Here is a 15,235-nt window from a genome sequence, read left to right as displayed (position 1 = left end):
CTGGTCTCCTTCAGTCACCCCTCCCTCCCCCGTCCTAGGGAGTGGCTATTGTGATCGGCATTTTTTTTCCCCAGTGAGGAAATCCAAATGGAGCCCCAGTCGGTCATCAGCTCGCGGTGCCCAGCACCATGAGGGGAAGATGATGGGCCCCTTCTACAGCCGTGGCGGCTGAGAGCGCTGCCTACATCCCTTCCGTCTGGAAAAACTGAGAGCTTCCGCTGCAGAGAAGGGAGAGAAGAAGGAGAGGAGGGGGCAGGGGAGAACACAGGGTCTAAGGAGAGGCAGCAGCATGTGTGAATTGCCCAGCACGCAGCTGGTGCTTAATTAGTGCCCCTACCCTTTCCTGGTGGAGAACGCGGAGAGCAGGAAGGGAGAGAAGAGGCGGTAGAGAGGAAGGGAAAGGGGGAAGGAGAGAGTGTGAGGAGGGGACGCTGGGCTTATGAAGAGCCTGGCACACAGCTGGTGCTCAATCAATGCCCATTCATTCCCTTCTTCAGGAGAGAGGAGCCAAGTCAGAAAGGAAGTGAAGAAACCACCACAGAGGAAAAACGGGAGGAAAGACAGCCAAAGGAGGGAGGGCCAGGGGTGGAAATAGCTAGGCATATGGTTGGTGCTCTTAAGTGTTAGTTCTCTTCCCGGGAGAAAGAAGGCAGGCAGAAAAGGAGCGGGGAGGGGAAACTCCAGCAGAGAGGATGAACAGGAGAAGCTGTGACGGAAGGAGACAGTGTCGGTAAAGCAGTGGGCATACAATAGGCACTTAATAAATGCCCGTCCCCCTTCCTGGCAGCGAGCAGAGGAGGCAGCCAGGAGGAGGAAAGCAAGCAGAGAGGGAGAGAGAAGGGAGCACAGGGCCTATGAGGCAAGCCGGGACAGACAGCTGATAGGAGGAGTAGCACACAGCAGGCGCTCAGTATATGCCTAGTTCCTCCCCCAGGAGAGAGCTGGCAGGGCAGAGAGGAAGGGGAGAAGCTGGAGGAGAGCAGGAACCAGGGAGAAGAGAGGAAATGAGGAAGAGACCGTGCGAGTGTGTGGGTGAGACACACAGGAGGTGCTCAGTGAATGCCCACTGTCTTCCTTGGAAGAGAAGGCAAACAAGAGGAAGCGGAAGACACTGGTGAGAGGAAGGCTGGCCGAGGAGGCAACAGGATGGAGCAGAAGGGAGGAGGTGATGTCAGAGGAGGCAGTTCCGGCAAATCATGGGGCACATAGAGGTGCTCAGTTAATGCTTGTTCCCTTCCCCGAGGAAGGCCCAGAGAACACAGGAAGGGAGAAGCTGGCAGAATGAGCGGGGCAGGGAGAAAGAGGCAAGAGAAGATGAGGTGGGGTGTTAATTGCCTGGCATACAGTAGGTGCTCCATAATTGCTTGTTTTCTTCCCCCAAGAAAGGGGAGACAGAGCAGAAAATAAGGAGAAGTCAGAGATGAAGGAACAGGGAGAATCGAGGGGGAGGGGGAGTGGAAGGAAATTACCAGGCACACAATAGGTGCTCTATAAATGCCCAGTTCCTCTCCTGGCAGAGAGCAGAAAGAAGCAGAGGACAGCAGAAACCACAGGTCAGCGGAGATGAGAGGGTGAGAGGAGAGTAGAGAAAGCACAAGCAATTGCTTGGTATACCATAGGTACTCAATAAATGTGTGTTCCTTGCCTTGGCAGAGAGCAGAGAGCCCAGAAAGACAAGGAGAGGACAGAGGAGAGACAGGGGAGGAAGACGGTGTGAGGAAGGGTGAGATGGTGTGTAAACTGCCTGGCACACAGTAGGTCCTCAATATATGTTCATTCCCTCCCCTAGGAGGGAGCAGAGTCAGAAAGGAGCGGAAATGAATAGAGAAGGAAGAAAAGAATTGGGGGAGAAAAGGGTGTATATAATAAGAGAGGAGACAGGGTTTGTAAATTCCCTGGTACACAGTAGGTGCTCAATAAATGCCCATTTCCTTGGAGGAGAGACCAGGCAGATCAGGAAGAAGGGAAAGGAAACAGGGTGGAAGGGACAGGAGAGCAAAAAGTATAAGGTGCAGAGACAGTGTATGGAAATTGCCTGGCAAACACTAGGAACTTAATAAATGCCCATCTTTTCCAAGGAAGGGAGCCAGAAGCCCAGGAAGAACAAGCAGAGGGCACAGAGGAAGGGACAGGGGAGACAAGAGGGTGTCAGGAGGGGCACGGAGGCATTTCAGGTACATCCAGCAGGTGCTCCATAAATGCCTGTCCCCTTCCTCGGCAGAACAGAAAGCAGGCTGGGAGTGGGCAGAGACCCCAGAAGGGAGGCTGGAAGGAGGAGGTCGAGGGAGGAGGGGGAGTCTGAGGGTGGAGGCCAAGGCCAGGCTTCTGGTGGCCGCCCCTACCCCCGAACACCGGGGCCCAGCCAGCCCAGCCCCCAGCTGCCCCGACAGAGTCAAGGCCCTGTCAGGACAAGGGCCCGTTGTCTGGGGCCTGGCACCGCCTGGCGGGAGGGGGTGGGGCTGCCCAGCCCAGTCTGCCGTGTCTGGGGGGATGCGGGGCACCGTCTAATCTCTGTCTCTCGGCCTCCGAGTCTCTCCGTGTCTCCGCATCTCCCTGCCTCTGAGATGGAGACGTCGCCCCGTCTCACTCTGTGTTTCTCCGCGTATCTAGGTCCTGCTGTCCCACTGGCTCTCCCATCTCTGAGTCTATGGCCCCCATCCCGGTCTCTCTGTCTCTGAGTCCCTGTCTCTTGCTGTTGCTGGGTCTCCCTCTGCATCCATCTCTCGGTTTTTCTCCCCATCTCCTCCATCTGTCTCTCAGACTCTGTTTCTTGCAGTCTCTGGGAGGGAGGAACCCTGACCCCGACCCCAGCCCCGGATTCCCGACCTCCACCCACCCGGGTTCAGGGCGGGGGTGCTGAGCTCAGAGGCAGAGGGGTGAGAAAGGAAAAGAGGCGAGAGGAACGGAGAGGTGAGGACAGAAACAGCTTTATTCAGCAGAAACCGCAGCAGAGGCCCCGGGCGGCCTCCATCCGGGGCGATGGAGAGGTAGGGTCAGAGAGAGACGGGGAGAGAAAGTCAGGGAGAGACGGGGAGAGAAAGTCAGGGAGAGGCAGAGAGACAGACACAGGGAGTGATTGAGAGAGACCAACAGAGAAGTGAGGAGAGAGACAGACAGACAGACACACACACACACACACACACACACACACACACACACACAGGGGAGAAGGGAGAGAGATGGGCGGAAGGGTCAGAGATGGAGAGAGAGACAGAGACAGAGAGACAAAGAAATGGAAAGAGACAGGAGAGATACACAGAGATGAAGAGAGATTAGATAGACATGGGAAGACAGAGACAAGAGAGAGAGGATGGGGCAAGAGAGACAGAGAAAGAAGGATAGAGGCAGAGTTAGGAACAGGATGGGGAGAAATGGAGAGCGGGAGGGTCGGAGATCGGAAGAGACAGAAAGACAGATGGAGAGACGAGAGGGAGAGAGACGACAGAGAGAGAGAGAGAGAGGAGAGCCGGAGAGAGAGGGGCAGCGCTGTGCAGGCGGGACGCGGGGAGTCAGGAAGGAGCGCAGCCCCTCTCACCTGGCATCGCTGGCGGCCACCCCCCAGGGCCCGACCGGGTGATTTAAGGGGTGCCCTGGGGGCGGGGCTGCACCCCTCACTGCCTTATCTGGCTAGCCCTGGGCTCCGAGAGCTAAATTGGGCCTCAGCTGTCAGCACCCGGGGGGCACGGAACAGCTGTCACCTCCCCCTGCACCTTCCGCGTGACTGGCCCCCCTCCTTCCCTCCTGCAACCAGGCCGGCACTGAGAGGCCCCTGGGGGCCTGTGTGGGGCGCCCCCAAAGGGCAACCGGGGATCCCCAGGAGCCCCCGCCAACCGATGCTCTGGGACCAGCCTGGCTGGGCACCCTGGGACAAGGGACAGCCTGACTCAGGCTTGTGAGAAGTGGGGTGGCCCCAGCAGGTGGGGGCTTTCGAGGCTGCATGGGCCCGTCTGCACCCACCGTAAGGGGCAAACAGTAAGTGCTCAATCCATGCACTGGTCCAGCTTGCCGATCCTCTAGCCTGCAGAGCAGGAGGGGTTAGCACCTGGGGGGGGGCTGGGAGCAGGAGGAGGGAGGCTGCAGGGACCCCCCACGCCCCCTCCCCAGGTCCCACCCTTGCCCTCTGGGCTCCCGCTCTGACCATATTAGGCCACCGCTGAGAAGGCACCTGGGGAGGTCACTCAGGCCCAGGAATAGAAACACTCAGGGAGCCCCGCCAGGCTGTCTGGGACCGGATGGGACAGGCGACAGGCACAGGGGGCAGGAGGGGGCCCCAGAAGCTGAGAGCGACATGGAGAGACAGAAACACCCAGAAAGAGAGCCCAAGAGAGGGACCCAAAGGGAGGAACAGAGGGAGTCAGAGACTGAGTGGGTGTGGGGGGCACCCCCGAGTTGGGGTGTCCCGGGACCCCAGCAGTTTCCCCTCACGTGCTGCTTGACTTTTCACTTTACAAGTTGCCCTTTGACCTCTGAGGTCTTGGGAACCAGAACCCACCAAGCCCAAGTGCCCCCATCACCACGGGTCAGCGTGTCCTGCCGGCGCCTGCTCCCCGCCTTCTTTCTTGTGTCCTCTCAGAATTTACTGTCTGGGTGGAGCGCAGCCTTAGGCGGGCTCGGGGAGACGCCCCCAGCTGGGGCCCTGCCTGCCTCTCCCTGCCCACGGCCTCCCTGTGCCTCCAGGTCCCCCATATCTGCCCGCCACCTAATGGGGGGCCCCTCTTTTGCCCATGTTCCTCCTTCACAGTTTTAGGCCCGTGACCCCTAAAACCATCCCCTGGGTCCCTGACCCTGGTCCTCCTCCCCTGATGTCACCCGGCCTGTCACACTCCTTACATCCCCCTGAGCTCAGCATGCCCCCCACACCCACTCCTCCTCCCTCGGTCCCATCTGTTGGGGTGGCCCTACTGTCCCCCAGGTCCCAGGGCCAGACACCGGGTACCTCCTTCCCTGCCCCTCACCCCCAGAGCCTGCCCTGATTCTCTTGTCACCTCCACTCTGCCCCCAGGGTCCTGACTCAGGCCTCGTCCTCTCCCATTGGGACCCTCAGCCTCCAGCCTTCCCCCACATGGCCCCAGAGGGGTCTTTCTGCACCCAGGACCGACCTGCCCCCCCCCTGCTCACAGCCCTACCCATTGCCCTGGACCAGATCCAGCCCCTCAGCTGCTCTTGGAGGCCCTGTGGGCCGTGGACCTGCCAGGATCCACCCTTATCTCTTTATCACCTCCTCAAATAGCTACTGGAGAAATCATCTCCCTCAACATTCCAGGTCTCAATCTGGGCTGTTTCTAATTCTGGAATGGGCCCTCCCTCCCTTCCCACTGGCTCCCTGGAGAATGCCCCTCAGCCAGCTCCCCCAGGACCCCTCATCTTCCTGTGGCCCCCCACCTTGTCCCATGGGACCCTTGTTAAAACACCCCGCCACTGGGACTGGGGGTCTTTACTTCCATCCCCTTGTGTCTTCCTCGCAGCCTGAGAGCTGGGGAGGGCAAGCATCCAGCTGCCCAGGCCAGACCTGGAGGGACAGGGGGCCCTGGGGGAAGGGTACAGGACGGGACGGGGGGCTGCCCAGGGGAGACTGTGGAGAGGACACCCAGTGGGGGTCTGCCCTTCCTCTGCTCAAATCCACCGGCCACCGTCTTCCCCCTCCGTCACCTCTCCACCCTCTCTCTCCCTCGCTCCCTCAGCTCCAGCCACACCAGCCTGCCTCAGGACCTTTGCACTGCCTGTCCTCTGCCTGGAATGCTTCTCCTGCAGACCTCTCCGTGCCTGCCTCTCTCCCTCCCCTTCTCCCAGTCTTTGCTCAAACACCTCCTCAGCAACACCTTCCACTGCCCTGAGGAATTCTACGCTGTGTTCCTTTCCCTGGTGTTCCTTTCCCTGGCTGCTGCTCTAGCAAACGTAGTGGCTTAGAACAACACACATTGATTCTCTTACGTTTCTGGAGGTTGGAAGTCCAAAATGAGTCTCACTGGGTTAGAGTCAAGGTGTGGGCAGGGCTGGTTCCTTCTGGGAGCCTGGGGGAGAATCCGTTTCCCTGTGTATTTCACCTCCTAGAGGCTGCGTGCGTTTCCTGGCCCGTGACCCCTCTTGTCTCAAAGCGCCCCCCTCCGTGTAGCATCTCTTTGACGCTGCTTCCTTAGTCATGTCTGAGATTCTCCTCTCCTTCCTCCTTCACTTTTTTTTTCTTTTTTTTGGCTGCACCCCCATGCATGCGGTATTGACCAGGGATCGAACCCGTGCCCCCTGCCGTGGAAGAGTGGAGTCTTAACCACTGGACCACCAGGGAAGTCCCGTGCCTGCTTCACTTTTAAGGGCCCTCGGGATTACATCGGGCCGACTCAGACAATGCAGGGTAGTTTCCCGATTTTAAGGTCAGCGGATTAGCAACTTTCGTTCCCCTTTGCCACGCATCTGAACATATTCGCAGGTTCCGGGGGTGAGGATTTGGACATCTTTTGGGGCCACGACTGCAGTTGGTACATGAGTTGGGAGTCAAGAAGTAAACCCTCTCCTTCTCCTTGGGGCTTATCTCCCTAAACACCCTGGACTGCATCTCTCTGTTCGCTCCTGGTCTCTCCCAGGTGCCTCAAGAGGGCAGGCATTTGCATTGTTTTCCCCTGGGCCCACCCCCATGAGGAAACTGAGGCCCGAGAGATGAGTGACTTGCAGGTGGCCAAGCCGGGAGGTGGCAGAGAGCTCGGATCCTGGCCAGGCCCGCCTGGGCCTCTCTGATAAACCAGCGTAACTGAAGGAAAGGGGCCCCCAGTGAGACTCAGGCCAGGCTGGGAGCAAATCATCGGGTTTATTGAGGCAGCAGTGGCATGTGGCGGGGGGAGAGGGGATGTGGGGAAGGGGCTGGGACCTCCGCTGGGTCCACGAGGGGCGGGGCCTGGCCCTTCCCCCGGCACTTGGGAACCGGATGTGGACGCGCGGGGGCCACGCCCGGCGGGCAGCCATGGTCCCCTCCTCCGCGGGGTCAGTCTGCCCGCAGCCAGGAGCCCTTCTCCTCCACCTCCTTGGTCACCACCAGCAGCACCTCGCACAGGCCCTGAGCCAGCGCGGCTGCCAGGAAGGCCCTGGGCGGAGAAACGGGGAGACTGAGGCCTGGGGGGTGCCTGGGGCTGCCCCCCGGGGAGGGGGGTCTGGCGCGCAGCCCTGGAGTCGCCCCCGCCCCTCACCTGACACCGTCCTCGTTGCCCAGGACCTCGGGCGCCCGCAGCTTGGAGTCAAGGTTGTAGTAGACGCCGTCCACCTGGCGCAGGGCCACCCAGTGTCGCCGGCGCAGCGGCAGGGACAGCAGCCCCAGGGACACAGGCGAGGGCAGGTTCAGGATCAGCCCCAGCACCCGGGGCAGCGCCAGCTGGGACAGGGGCCTGCATGGCGGGGCAGGGACGCCATGGTCAGGGCCTGGCCCCCGCAGGCGCCCGCCGGCCCAACGTTACCGGGTGTGGGGCCCCAGGCTGGTGGCAGCGGTGGCTGCCCGAGCCCACCCAGGGCCTCTCTCCCACCGACCCACCCCTTGCTTCCTTGCACTCACCTGCTCCCCCTCCCCACGCAAACCTCCCAGTCAACCACCCCCCGCCCGCAACTCCCCCTTCACCATCTGCCACCTGCGTGACCATCCATTACCCGCCCGTTTCGCACCCACCTCCCCCTCCAGCCACGCGCCCAACAAGTCCACCACCCACCCCACTCCCCAGTCACTCCTGACGCACCTACTGCTGACTCTACCCATTATCCATCCACTATACACCACCTTCCCACCCACTCACCCGTCCAGGCCTCCCAGCCACCTAACAACGACCCACCATCCAGCTGCCCATCAACGCCTCACCCAGCCATCATCCACCCGCTGATTCAAGCAACCAGCAGCCAGCCAGCCAGCAGCCCAGCGGCTTCTCCACCATCCACCCAACTCTCCATTCATTCTTTCCGTCCACCCATCCAGCCACTTACCCGTTCATCGACCCAACCGCCTATTTGGTATCCACTGCCTACCAGCTATTCATCCCTTATTCACTCAACCACTCAACCACCCAACCATTCATATCATCCCATCACCCAACCACCTACCCGATACATCCAGCCGCCCATTCACCATCCACTCACCCAGTCACCATCAACCTACCGCACTGACGACCTAGTCATCCCTCTACCGCCTCCCAACCCCTCAGTCTGCCAGCGTCCATGATCCACCCATGCAAACCTTCCACCCACCCCTCCTCCTGTTTTGTCCCACACTGACCACCATCACACCGCACCCACTGTGCCAAGCTCAGCACACAGGACGCAGTGCTTTCGGTCGCACCTCCTTCTATCCCACCACACGGCGGCCAGGCCCTGCCCCTGCAGGGCGGCCATGATCACGTTGACGTCATAGTTGCCGGTGCCCAGGAGGCTGCGATGGGGGTTCAGCCGGGAGTCTGGGGCCAACCTGGTTGGGAGGTGGGCAGGGCCTCCTGAGTTGGGGGGGTCCCTGGAAAGGCCTCCCCCTCCCCCACAAAGCCAAAGAGTCCCAGGGTCCGTGAGTCACCCAGCCTTGGGACTCTTCCCTCTCTTCAATCCCCGTGACTCATCAGCCCCAAGCCCTGCTCCTGTCCCCTCACTCTCTCTGCCCTGGCCTCAAGGATGTGTGCCCTGTCCCTCACCCAGCTTCCAATCCTCCCCCTCCTGGGGGCTCTTTCTACACCCGGCGTTGCCTCGGCCCTGCCCCTGCTCCCGGCCCTTCCTGGCCCCCCGTCACCCCAGGAGAGAGCCCCGGCCCTTCAGCCTGGCCTTGCATGATCTGGTCCCTGCTGGCCTCCTGGCTTCAGGCCCATCCCACCCGTTGCAGCCACCTGTCCCCAACCACATCTCCTGTGCTGCTACCCCCAGCCTTTCGTCCAGCTGTCCCCCAGCCCAAGAGGCCCACCCCGCCACCGCTTGTCTCTCTGGGCTCTGCCTCCTCTGGACAATGGCACCTTTGTTCTGTCTCTGGGCCTTTGGTGGGCAGGGCAGGGGGAGGGGTCGGAGAGGGGAAGTTGTGTATTCTTTTTCTGTGTATCTGTTTCCCTGGCTTCCCTCAGCGAAGGGCTCATAGCGGACTCATCTCTGGGTCTCCAGCATGGACTTGCCATGAAAGAGTTGATTGATCCCTGTTTTGAATGACAGAGGAGATGAATACGTTCTAAAATAATCAGTCTGAGGGGCTGGGACTTTGCCTGAGGATGCTGGGGCAGGGGCACGGGCACGGGAGGGCTGTGAGCAAGAGATGGGGAAAAAGGGTCATCTCTGGGTGTAGGATCATGCTGGGAATTGACTGGAGGCTGAGGGGAGGGTCTAGGAGACGGTGGGGCCAGAGCTGTGGGGACAGAGAGGAAGGGATCAGGCAGAGAGATAACAAAGAAGTGATGTTTGAAATCTTGAATAGTGAGGAGGAACATTCCAGGCTGCCAAGAGGAGAAAGCTGTGCCAGGCAGAAAGGATAGCCTGTGCAAAGGCCCAGAGGCACCACGGCGGGGCTCTTTCGGGGACTGGAGAGGAATTTGCTTGGAGGGGAGCAGTGAGATATGAAGCGACAGACGGGTGGGGATCACAGCACACAGGGTTTTGGTTATCAGACTGCAGAGCTTGGGACTTCTGCCAGGGGTGCTGGGGAGCCATGGGAGGACTGGGAGCAGGAGAGGGGCAGGGTCATCGCGGGAGCTCTATGTAGCCTGGACTGAACGAGATAAACCGGAAGCTGGGAGGCCAGAGGAGAGTGGGGGATGAGGGCCCAGATAAAAGGATGTGGCCTGATCTGGGGCTGAGGCCAGAGGGGTGAACAGGCACAGGAGGCACTCTCAGTCTCTGAGTCCCAGAGTCCAGGCAGGGGATGGGGCAGCAGAAAGCCCCGGGGCTCTGCCCCTGCCTTGCTCTGAGACCCAGGTGGGTTGCCCTGCCTCTGTGAGCCCTGCTTCTCCAGGGGTTGGGGTGGGTGATGGTCACCTCTTGCAGATCTCATCGGCAGCCTCCTGGCTGAAGAGCTGCTGCTGCAGGACGTTGTTGAGGGCGTGGACGGCACAGAGCTCCAGGCGTTGCCGTTCGTGGTACACGGAGGGCGGGCTTGGCTGAGCTCCTGGGGCCTGGGACATGCCGTCCTCGGCTCCTGCTTGGGGGTGGGGGTGGGGGAAAAGGTACTCAAGAGCCTGGGATCTGGAAGCCCAACCTGCCAGCAGGCCCTGGGGGTACCGTCATTGAGTGAGGGCTCAGGCAGCCTGAGCGGCCACCGGGCCACTGACTGCTCTCCTGGCGCTCTCCTGGCAACAGAGTACCTCCATCCCCTATTTCTAGGAAAAAAGCTCTCTTCTGCTCACTTAGCAACAGAGGACCACCCCCGCCACATCCCAAAGTGAAAGGGTCCCTATGGTGGTCACCTAGCAACAGAGAACCCCCCCTCCCCTGTCCCTAGGTAACAGGCTTCCTCTCTGGTTACCTAGCAGCAGAGGACCCCCCACCCCCACCCCACTAGGTAACCAGTCTCTCCTCAGGTTACTTAGCAATAGAGGAAGCCTCCTCCCCTGTCTCTAGGTAACAGGGTCTCTTCTGGTCGCCTAGCAACAGAAGACTCCCCTCCCCTGTCACTAACCAACAGAGTTCTCTCCTCCTGTCACCTGGCAACAGGGCCCCCTCCCCGGACACCGAGTAACAGAGCCCTCTCCCCGACCCGTACCCCAACCGTGGCGCTCGCCCGTTGCCTGGCAACGACCCTCACCCCGCCTGCCTCTCTCGTTCCCCCGAACCGGGGGGCTCCCGCATCCCCCTGGGCGGCGGCTCTGGCCTCCGAGAACAGGGCGGGCAGCACCGCGTTTGACTGGGCAGAGGACGGACTACAGCTCCCGGCGGCCCCCGCGAGCCGGACTACGACTCCCGGCGACCCTGGCGAGAGCTCTTGTTCCGCACGGAACGCCCGGGCAGCGTGGCCCGGAAGTCCTCTGTCGCCCCCGAGAACGCGGGACTACAACTTCCGTCGGCCCGTGCGGTGAGTCCCGGAAATGTGCCCTGAGGCGACCCTCTCCTTCGCACACTTCCACGCCCCCTGCTTCTCGAAGGGTTCTGGGAAATGTAGTGAATAGGCTCTCGCGATAGCTTCCAGGGGTGTTGCTACCCTGTATGCCCGCTCCCTGTGATGACATCATGCCTAGTGTGAGGACAAAGCGTGACGTCACAGAAGGGAAACAAGTGATCAGACACCAGACTACGTAGGGAGAAGAGCCTCCAATATTTACTGAGACAGGAGGGAGGTCTGGGGATACTGAGGCAGCAGCGGGACGGTGACGGTGGGAGGTAAATAATGAGATGAGGACGTCCTCTTGGGAAGGAGGAGGCTTCTTAGCAGAGATGGATCCCCGGCTTGGAGGGAAGGTGGCAGCAGCCTGTGGAGGAGATACGGGGAATGAAAGGCTGAGACAGAGAGATAAGGAGTGACAGACACCTGGAATGAAGGGACAGACCAAGGTGGGGACCTAGAGGGAGGGACTGAGACCCAGAGAGAGGGACCAAATTCCAGAGATAGAGGGACAGAGACCTGGGGGTAGACAGAGACTCACATGCTAGAGTCCCAGAGAGAGGGGGACACAGAGGCTCAGAGAGAGGAGACTTGGACGGAGAGAGAGATCTATAAAGATTCAGCGTCGCGGAGTAGAAGGTTAAGGAGACTCAGAAATAAAGATCAATCGATAGAGACAGAATCAGAACTGCAGACTCAGAGAGCCTGAGACCCAAGCTCTGCAGAGCACAAGAGCCCAGGGCTTGGGGAGAGGAGCGCCGGGGAGGAGCGTGGCCGCACCCAGGAGGCTGCGCCAGAAGGTGGTGATGGTGGCAGAGCCGGTGACCGCGCCTGGCTCGGTGGGGTTCTCTCTGTGGGTGTGCACAGCAAAGCTTCGGCCTGTGGGGCCCGGGGGTCCGCTCAGCTCCACATCCACCACATGCATGTCCTTGAGGCTGGGGCAAGCAGGGTGGTCAGTCCGGCTGGCCTGGCCCAGCCCAGACCCCCGCTCAGCTTTGCTCACCTGAAATCGGCCACAAGCACCCCGATCACGCGGGTCGAAGCCCAGGCCGGGGCGGCCAGGGCAGCGGGCAGCCATTGTGTTGGAGTTTCGGGGGGCAAGGGGGCAGAGCCCACGGACAGGGCCTTCATAGAGCACAGTGCGAGGCCCGGGCTGTGCTCGGTGGGTAGCCAGGGGTCCCTCGAGCCGGAAGCCATCAGGGTGTGTGGCCATGGTGACACGGAGGCTCTGGAAGTGAGAGCCAGAGTCGGGGGAACTGGGGGTCTCTGTTGGACCCCTCCGGTTCCCAAGGAGCCCAGCAGGCCCTCACCTGGAGGCCCCCGGCTTCGTCCAATCTGGCGATGTCCTCAGTGCCCCAGAGGGCCCCTCGGGCCACGAACACAGCGTGGCCCCAGCGATGCGAGGCCTCCAGGAGCTGCCGCTCTGTGGCCTGGTCAGCTAGGGCTGAGGGGGATCCCACCTGGGGCAGATGAAGGTGGGGAGGGGCTGAGGTCAGGAGATGGATCCCGCTTTGGGGGGGGGTGATGCCAAGGCGGAAGACACAGAGCTCACCAGGAGATTGGCATAGCGCAGGATTTCTGCCCCAGATTCGTGGATTATTTTGGGATGGGCCACTTCCACCACAAGGTCAGGGTGCCTGGGAGAGGGGAGAGAGGCGGCGAGGGCCTTGAAGAGGTATTAGATCTCCCCTCCCCAGATTCCCTGAGTCTATGGAGGCCTGTCACTCTTCACCCTGGCCTGGGAGGGGAAATAGGACAGAGGCTTGTCCTATTTCACATTTGGGCGAACCAAGGTCCAGGGAGGGTAAGGGACTCGCCTGAGAGCACACAGCACCTAAGGGAGGCCAGAACAGGAGCTTCAGAGAGTCCCACTCTCTCACGGCGAGGTCACTGACCTCTCCCCGAGGGCAGCAAGGTTCTGGAGCTGAAGGGTAGGGGGCACACTCCCCGCCATTCGTCCTGGGTCACGATTCCAGACAAAAACAAGTTCTAGGCCCAGTTCTGGTCCCTGAGTCAGCAAGTGGGAGACCAGGGACTGTCCTGGGGAGAGGGAAAGAGACTCAGAGAGGGGCACAGAGACCCAGAGAGAGGGGGACAGAGGCCCAGAGGGAGGGTGACAAAGACCCAGAGAGAGGGGGACAGAGGCCCAGGGAGGGAATGACAGAGGTGAGGGAGGGAGTACATTGACCCAGAGTTGGGGGGCACGAAAACTTAGGTGGGGGGCAGAGACTCAGAAAGGGGAGGACGGAGATCCTGAGGGGGCCGGAGCCCTGCGGTGAGGAGTGGAAGACACTTAGGGAGACAGAGGCAGCCAGGCCACAGATAAAGACACAGAAGAAAAGTATGTTTGTGGAGGACACACGGGCTTTTGAGGCTCTAGAAAGGGGCCTGGGGAAGAAGCCCCAGACAGTCAAGGACTCACCGACGCGGCCGTAGCCCAGTATCCCCACCTTCCTCGGGACTGTGGTGAGAGCCATGCCCTTGGACTTGGTGGCCTGCGGTCTGAGCTCCGCAGCTGCTTGCTGCCTCCCATCCCCCCACCTCACCCCACACACGAGATTTGGGCAGCGGCTGAGCTTTGGACATTTGACCCTTGAGCCTCTCTGGAACCTTCCCCCTCCCCCCGCTGTGGCCCAGAGGTGGGGGTGTGGGGGGGGGCGCCACCTGGGGGCAGGATGAGAATCCTGGGAGGCAGTGGGCGAGATGTTTTGGGGTTCCAGGGCCCTGTGTGGCGCCCCCCCATGTATCCAGCCCATTCCTTCTCTGCATCACATCCTCTTCCTGCTGATGTGGAAAATTTCCTCTGCAGTCCCCTGCCCCCCTTTCTGGCCGGCCAGGTTGTCATGGAAACTGCATCCTGCTTGGGTCGGGGTAGAGAGGGTTGGGAGCAAGAGAGAGGAGATGGTGACAGGGGACTCTGGGCTCTGTCTGTCCCCTTGCTCCTGTGTTTCCAATCCCCACCCTTGCGGCCGCTACCCACCCCCCACCCCGTGCCTTGGCACCCGTGTTTCGTCAGCATTCCTCCTCCTGTGTTTTCCTCCCTTGGTTCTGTCTCCATCTCAGATCTCTCTCACTCCCATCGCTGTCTCTCCACCTTTTCCCGGATCTCCATCCCTCCGGTCTCCATCCCTCCAGCTGCCGCCCCTGCCTCCTCTGGGCTGGCTGCCATTCTGTCTCCAGCCAGGCCCTCATCTCCCCTAAGGTCCGAGGGAGGCCTGGCCTGGTCATGCCCCTCTCCCCACAAGGCTGCAGGAGCTGGAGTTCGGCTCATCCTAGCCTCAGTGGCCCCCAACCCCACCAGCTCCCATGGAGGGGGCCCTTCCCCCCGCCCCCCCCTCGAACCTCCCTCCCTCCAGCCTGATCATCCTTCTTTTCACCTTGACTTCTCACCTTGTATCCTCCCCTCCCCCGGCCACGATGCCACCACCCACCCCTCTTTCGCCCCCTTATATTCTCACTCCCATGCCCATCCGTCCGCTCTCCCCACCTCCCATGGCCAAGGAGAAGCCTGCGAGGCCTGGGGAGTCGCCGAGTGCCCCCCCAAATGAGCCCCAGCCAGGGCGCCTCGCGGGTGCCTGGCATCGGAAATGGCGGAGACTGCGGCAGTGTCGGCTCCCTGCCCCCCACCACCACCTGGTACCCGCTGCAGCGCTACCATGGCAACCAGGATCTGGGGGCCCTGAAAGAGGACAAGAGAGAAAGAGAGCATGAAAGCGGGAGCGAGGGGGAGCCAGGCGTCGCACTAGAGGAGAGTCCCAAGCAGACAGGCCAGACAGATAGGGTCAGGGACCCCAGACACGTCGCAGTAGAGGCGCTGCCACGGGTGATAAGGGAAGAATTTGCTTTAAGAGCTCCAGGTGGGGGCGGTGGGGGGAGATAAGATGCTGTGGGGCAGAAACAGGCAGGGAGGAGGCGTAGGGCCGGGCGCACGGACCCGGTCCAGGCCCTCTCAGAGGACACAGGGCCCCGGTGGGGTCTTGCCCGCCCCACCTTCAGTCGTGGACTGCACGGGGGCCTGGCCGTCCTGCGCATGCGCCAGGCCTGCCCTGTACGCGGGCCAGTCTGGGCCGAGGGGAAAATGGGGCTGAGACGAGAGCTGTTCCCGGGGGCCCAGACCCGTGTGTCCGCAGCTATGTCTGCCCAGAGCAGTGCCTCATCCTGCTTCCACTGGCCTCTGTCTGTCTAGACAGCACGAAACGGCGGCCCTGGGGC

General features: G+C 61.1%; 2 protein-coding genes across 5 annotated transcripts; both read right to left on the bottom strand.

Annotated features, from left to right (window-relative positions):
* Positions 1-6,785: 6,785 nt before the first annotated feature.
* JOSD2 (Josephin domain containing 2) lies at positions 6,786-10,876 on the bottom strand. Of its 4 annotated transcripts, none has more exons than XM_036833531.1 (5): positions 10,730-10,876; positions 9,964-10,123; positions 8,306-8,431; positions 7,176-7,370; positions 6,786-7,073 (listed from the first exon to the last, which is right to left on the bottom strand). In XM_036833531.1, the coding sequence occupies exons 2-5, from the start codon at positions 10,107-10,109 to the stop codon at positions 6,974-6,976; spliced, it is 567 nt and encodes a 188-aa protein (XP_036689426.1). In that variant the 5' UTR covers positions 10,110-10,123; positions 10,730-10,876; the 3' UTR covers positions 6,786-6,973. The 4 variants fall into 4 exon arrangements, with proteins under 4 accessions (XP_036689426.1, XP_036689428.1, XP_036689427.1 ...); XM_036833533.1 differs by having other exon boundaries at positions 9,964-10,126; positions 10,730-10,869; XM_036833532.1 differs by having other exon boundaries at positions 10,688-10,868.
* Positions 10,877-11,224: 348 nt separating this feature from the next.
* On the bottom strand, positions 11,225-13,581 carry ASPDH (aspartate dehydrogenase domain containing). Its single transcript, XM_036833485.1, is given in 8 exon segments — positions 11,225-11,390; positions 11,804-11,958; positions 12,027-12,058; positions 12,060-12,251; positions 12,334-12,483; positions 12,576-12,660; positions 12,919-13,063; positions 13,446-13,581. Coding segments are annotated over 8 exon segments (858 nt in total). The 5' UTR covers positions 13,501-13,581; the 3' UTR covers positions 11,225-11,346.
* Between the last annotated feature and the right edge of the window lie 1,654 nt (positions 13,582-15,235).

The sequence above is a fragment of the Balaenoptera musculus genome, chromosome 19 (assembly GCF_009873245.2).
Source record: "Balaenoptera musculus isolate JJ_BM4_2016_0621 chromosome 19, mBalMus1.pri.v3, whole genome shotgun sequence".
In the NCBI taxonomy this organism is placed as follows: Eukaryota; Metazoa; Chordata; class Mammalia; order Artiodactyla; family Balaenopteridae; genus Balaenoptera; species Balaenoptera musculus.
This window is presented reverse-complemented; position numbering and strand designations above follow the sequence as displayed.

Excerpts from the sequence above, each read along its gene's own strand:
- JOSD2 (XM_036833531.1), bottom strand. The coding sequence starts at position 10,109 with ATGTCCCAGGCCCCAGGAGCTCAGCCAAGCCCGCCCTCCGTGTACCAC. Across the intron at positions 7,371-8,305 it reads GTGTGGTGGGATAGAAGGAG|GCCCCTGTCCCAGCTGGCGC; the intron begins GTGCGACCGAAA and ends CCCGCCATGCAG. Across the intron at positions 7,074-7,175 it reads GGCAACGAGGACGGTGTCAG|GGCCTTCCTGGCAGCCGCGC; the intron begins GTGAGGGGCGGG and ends TTCTCCGCCCAG.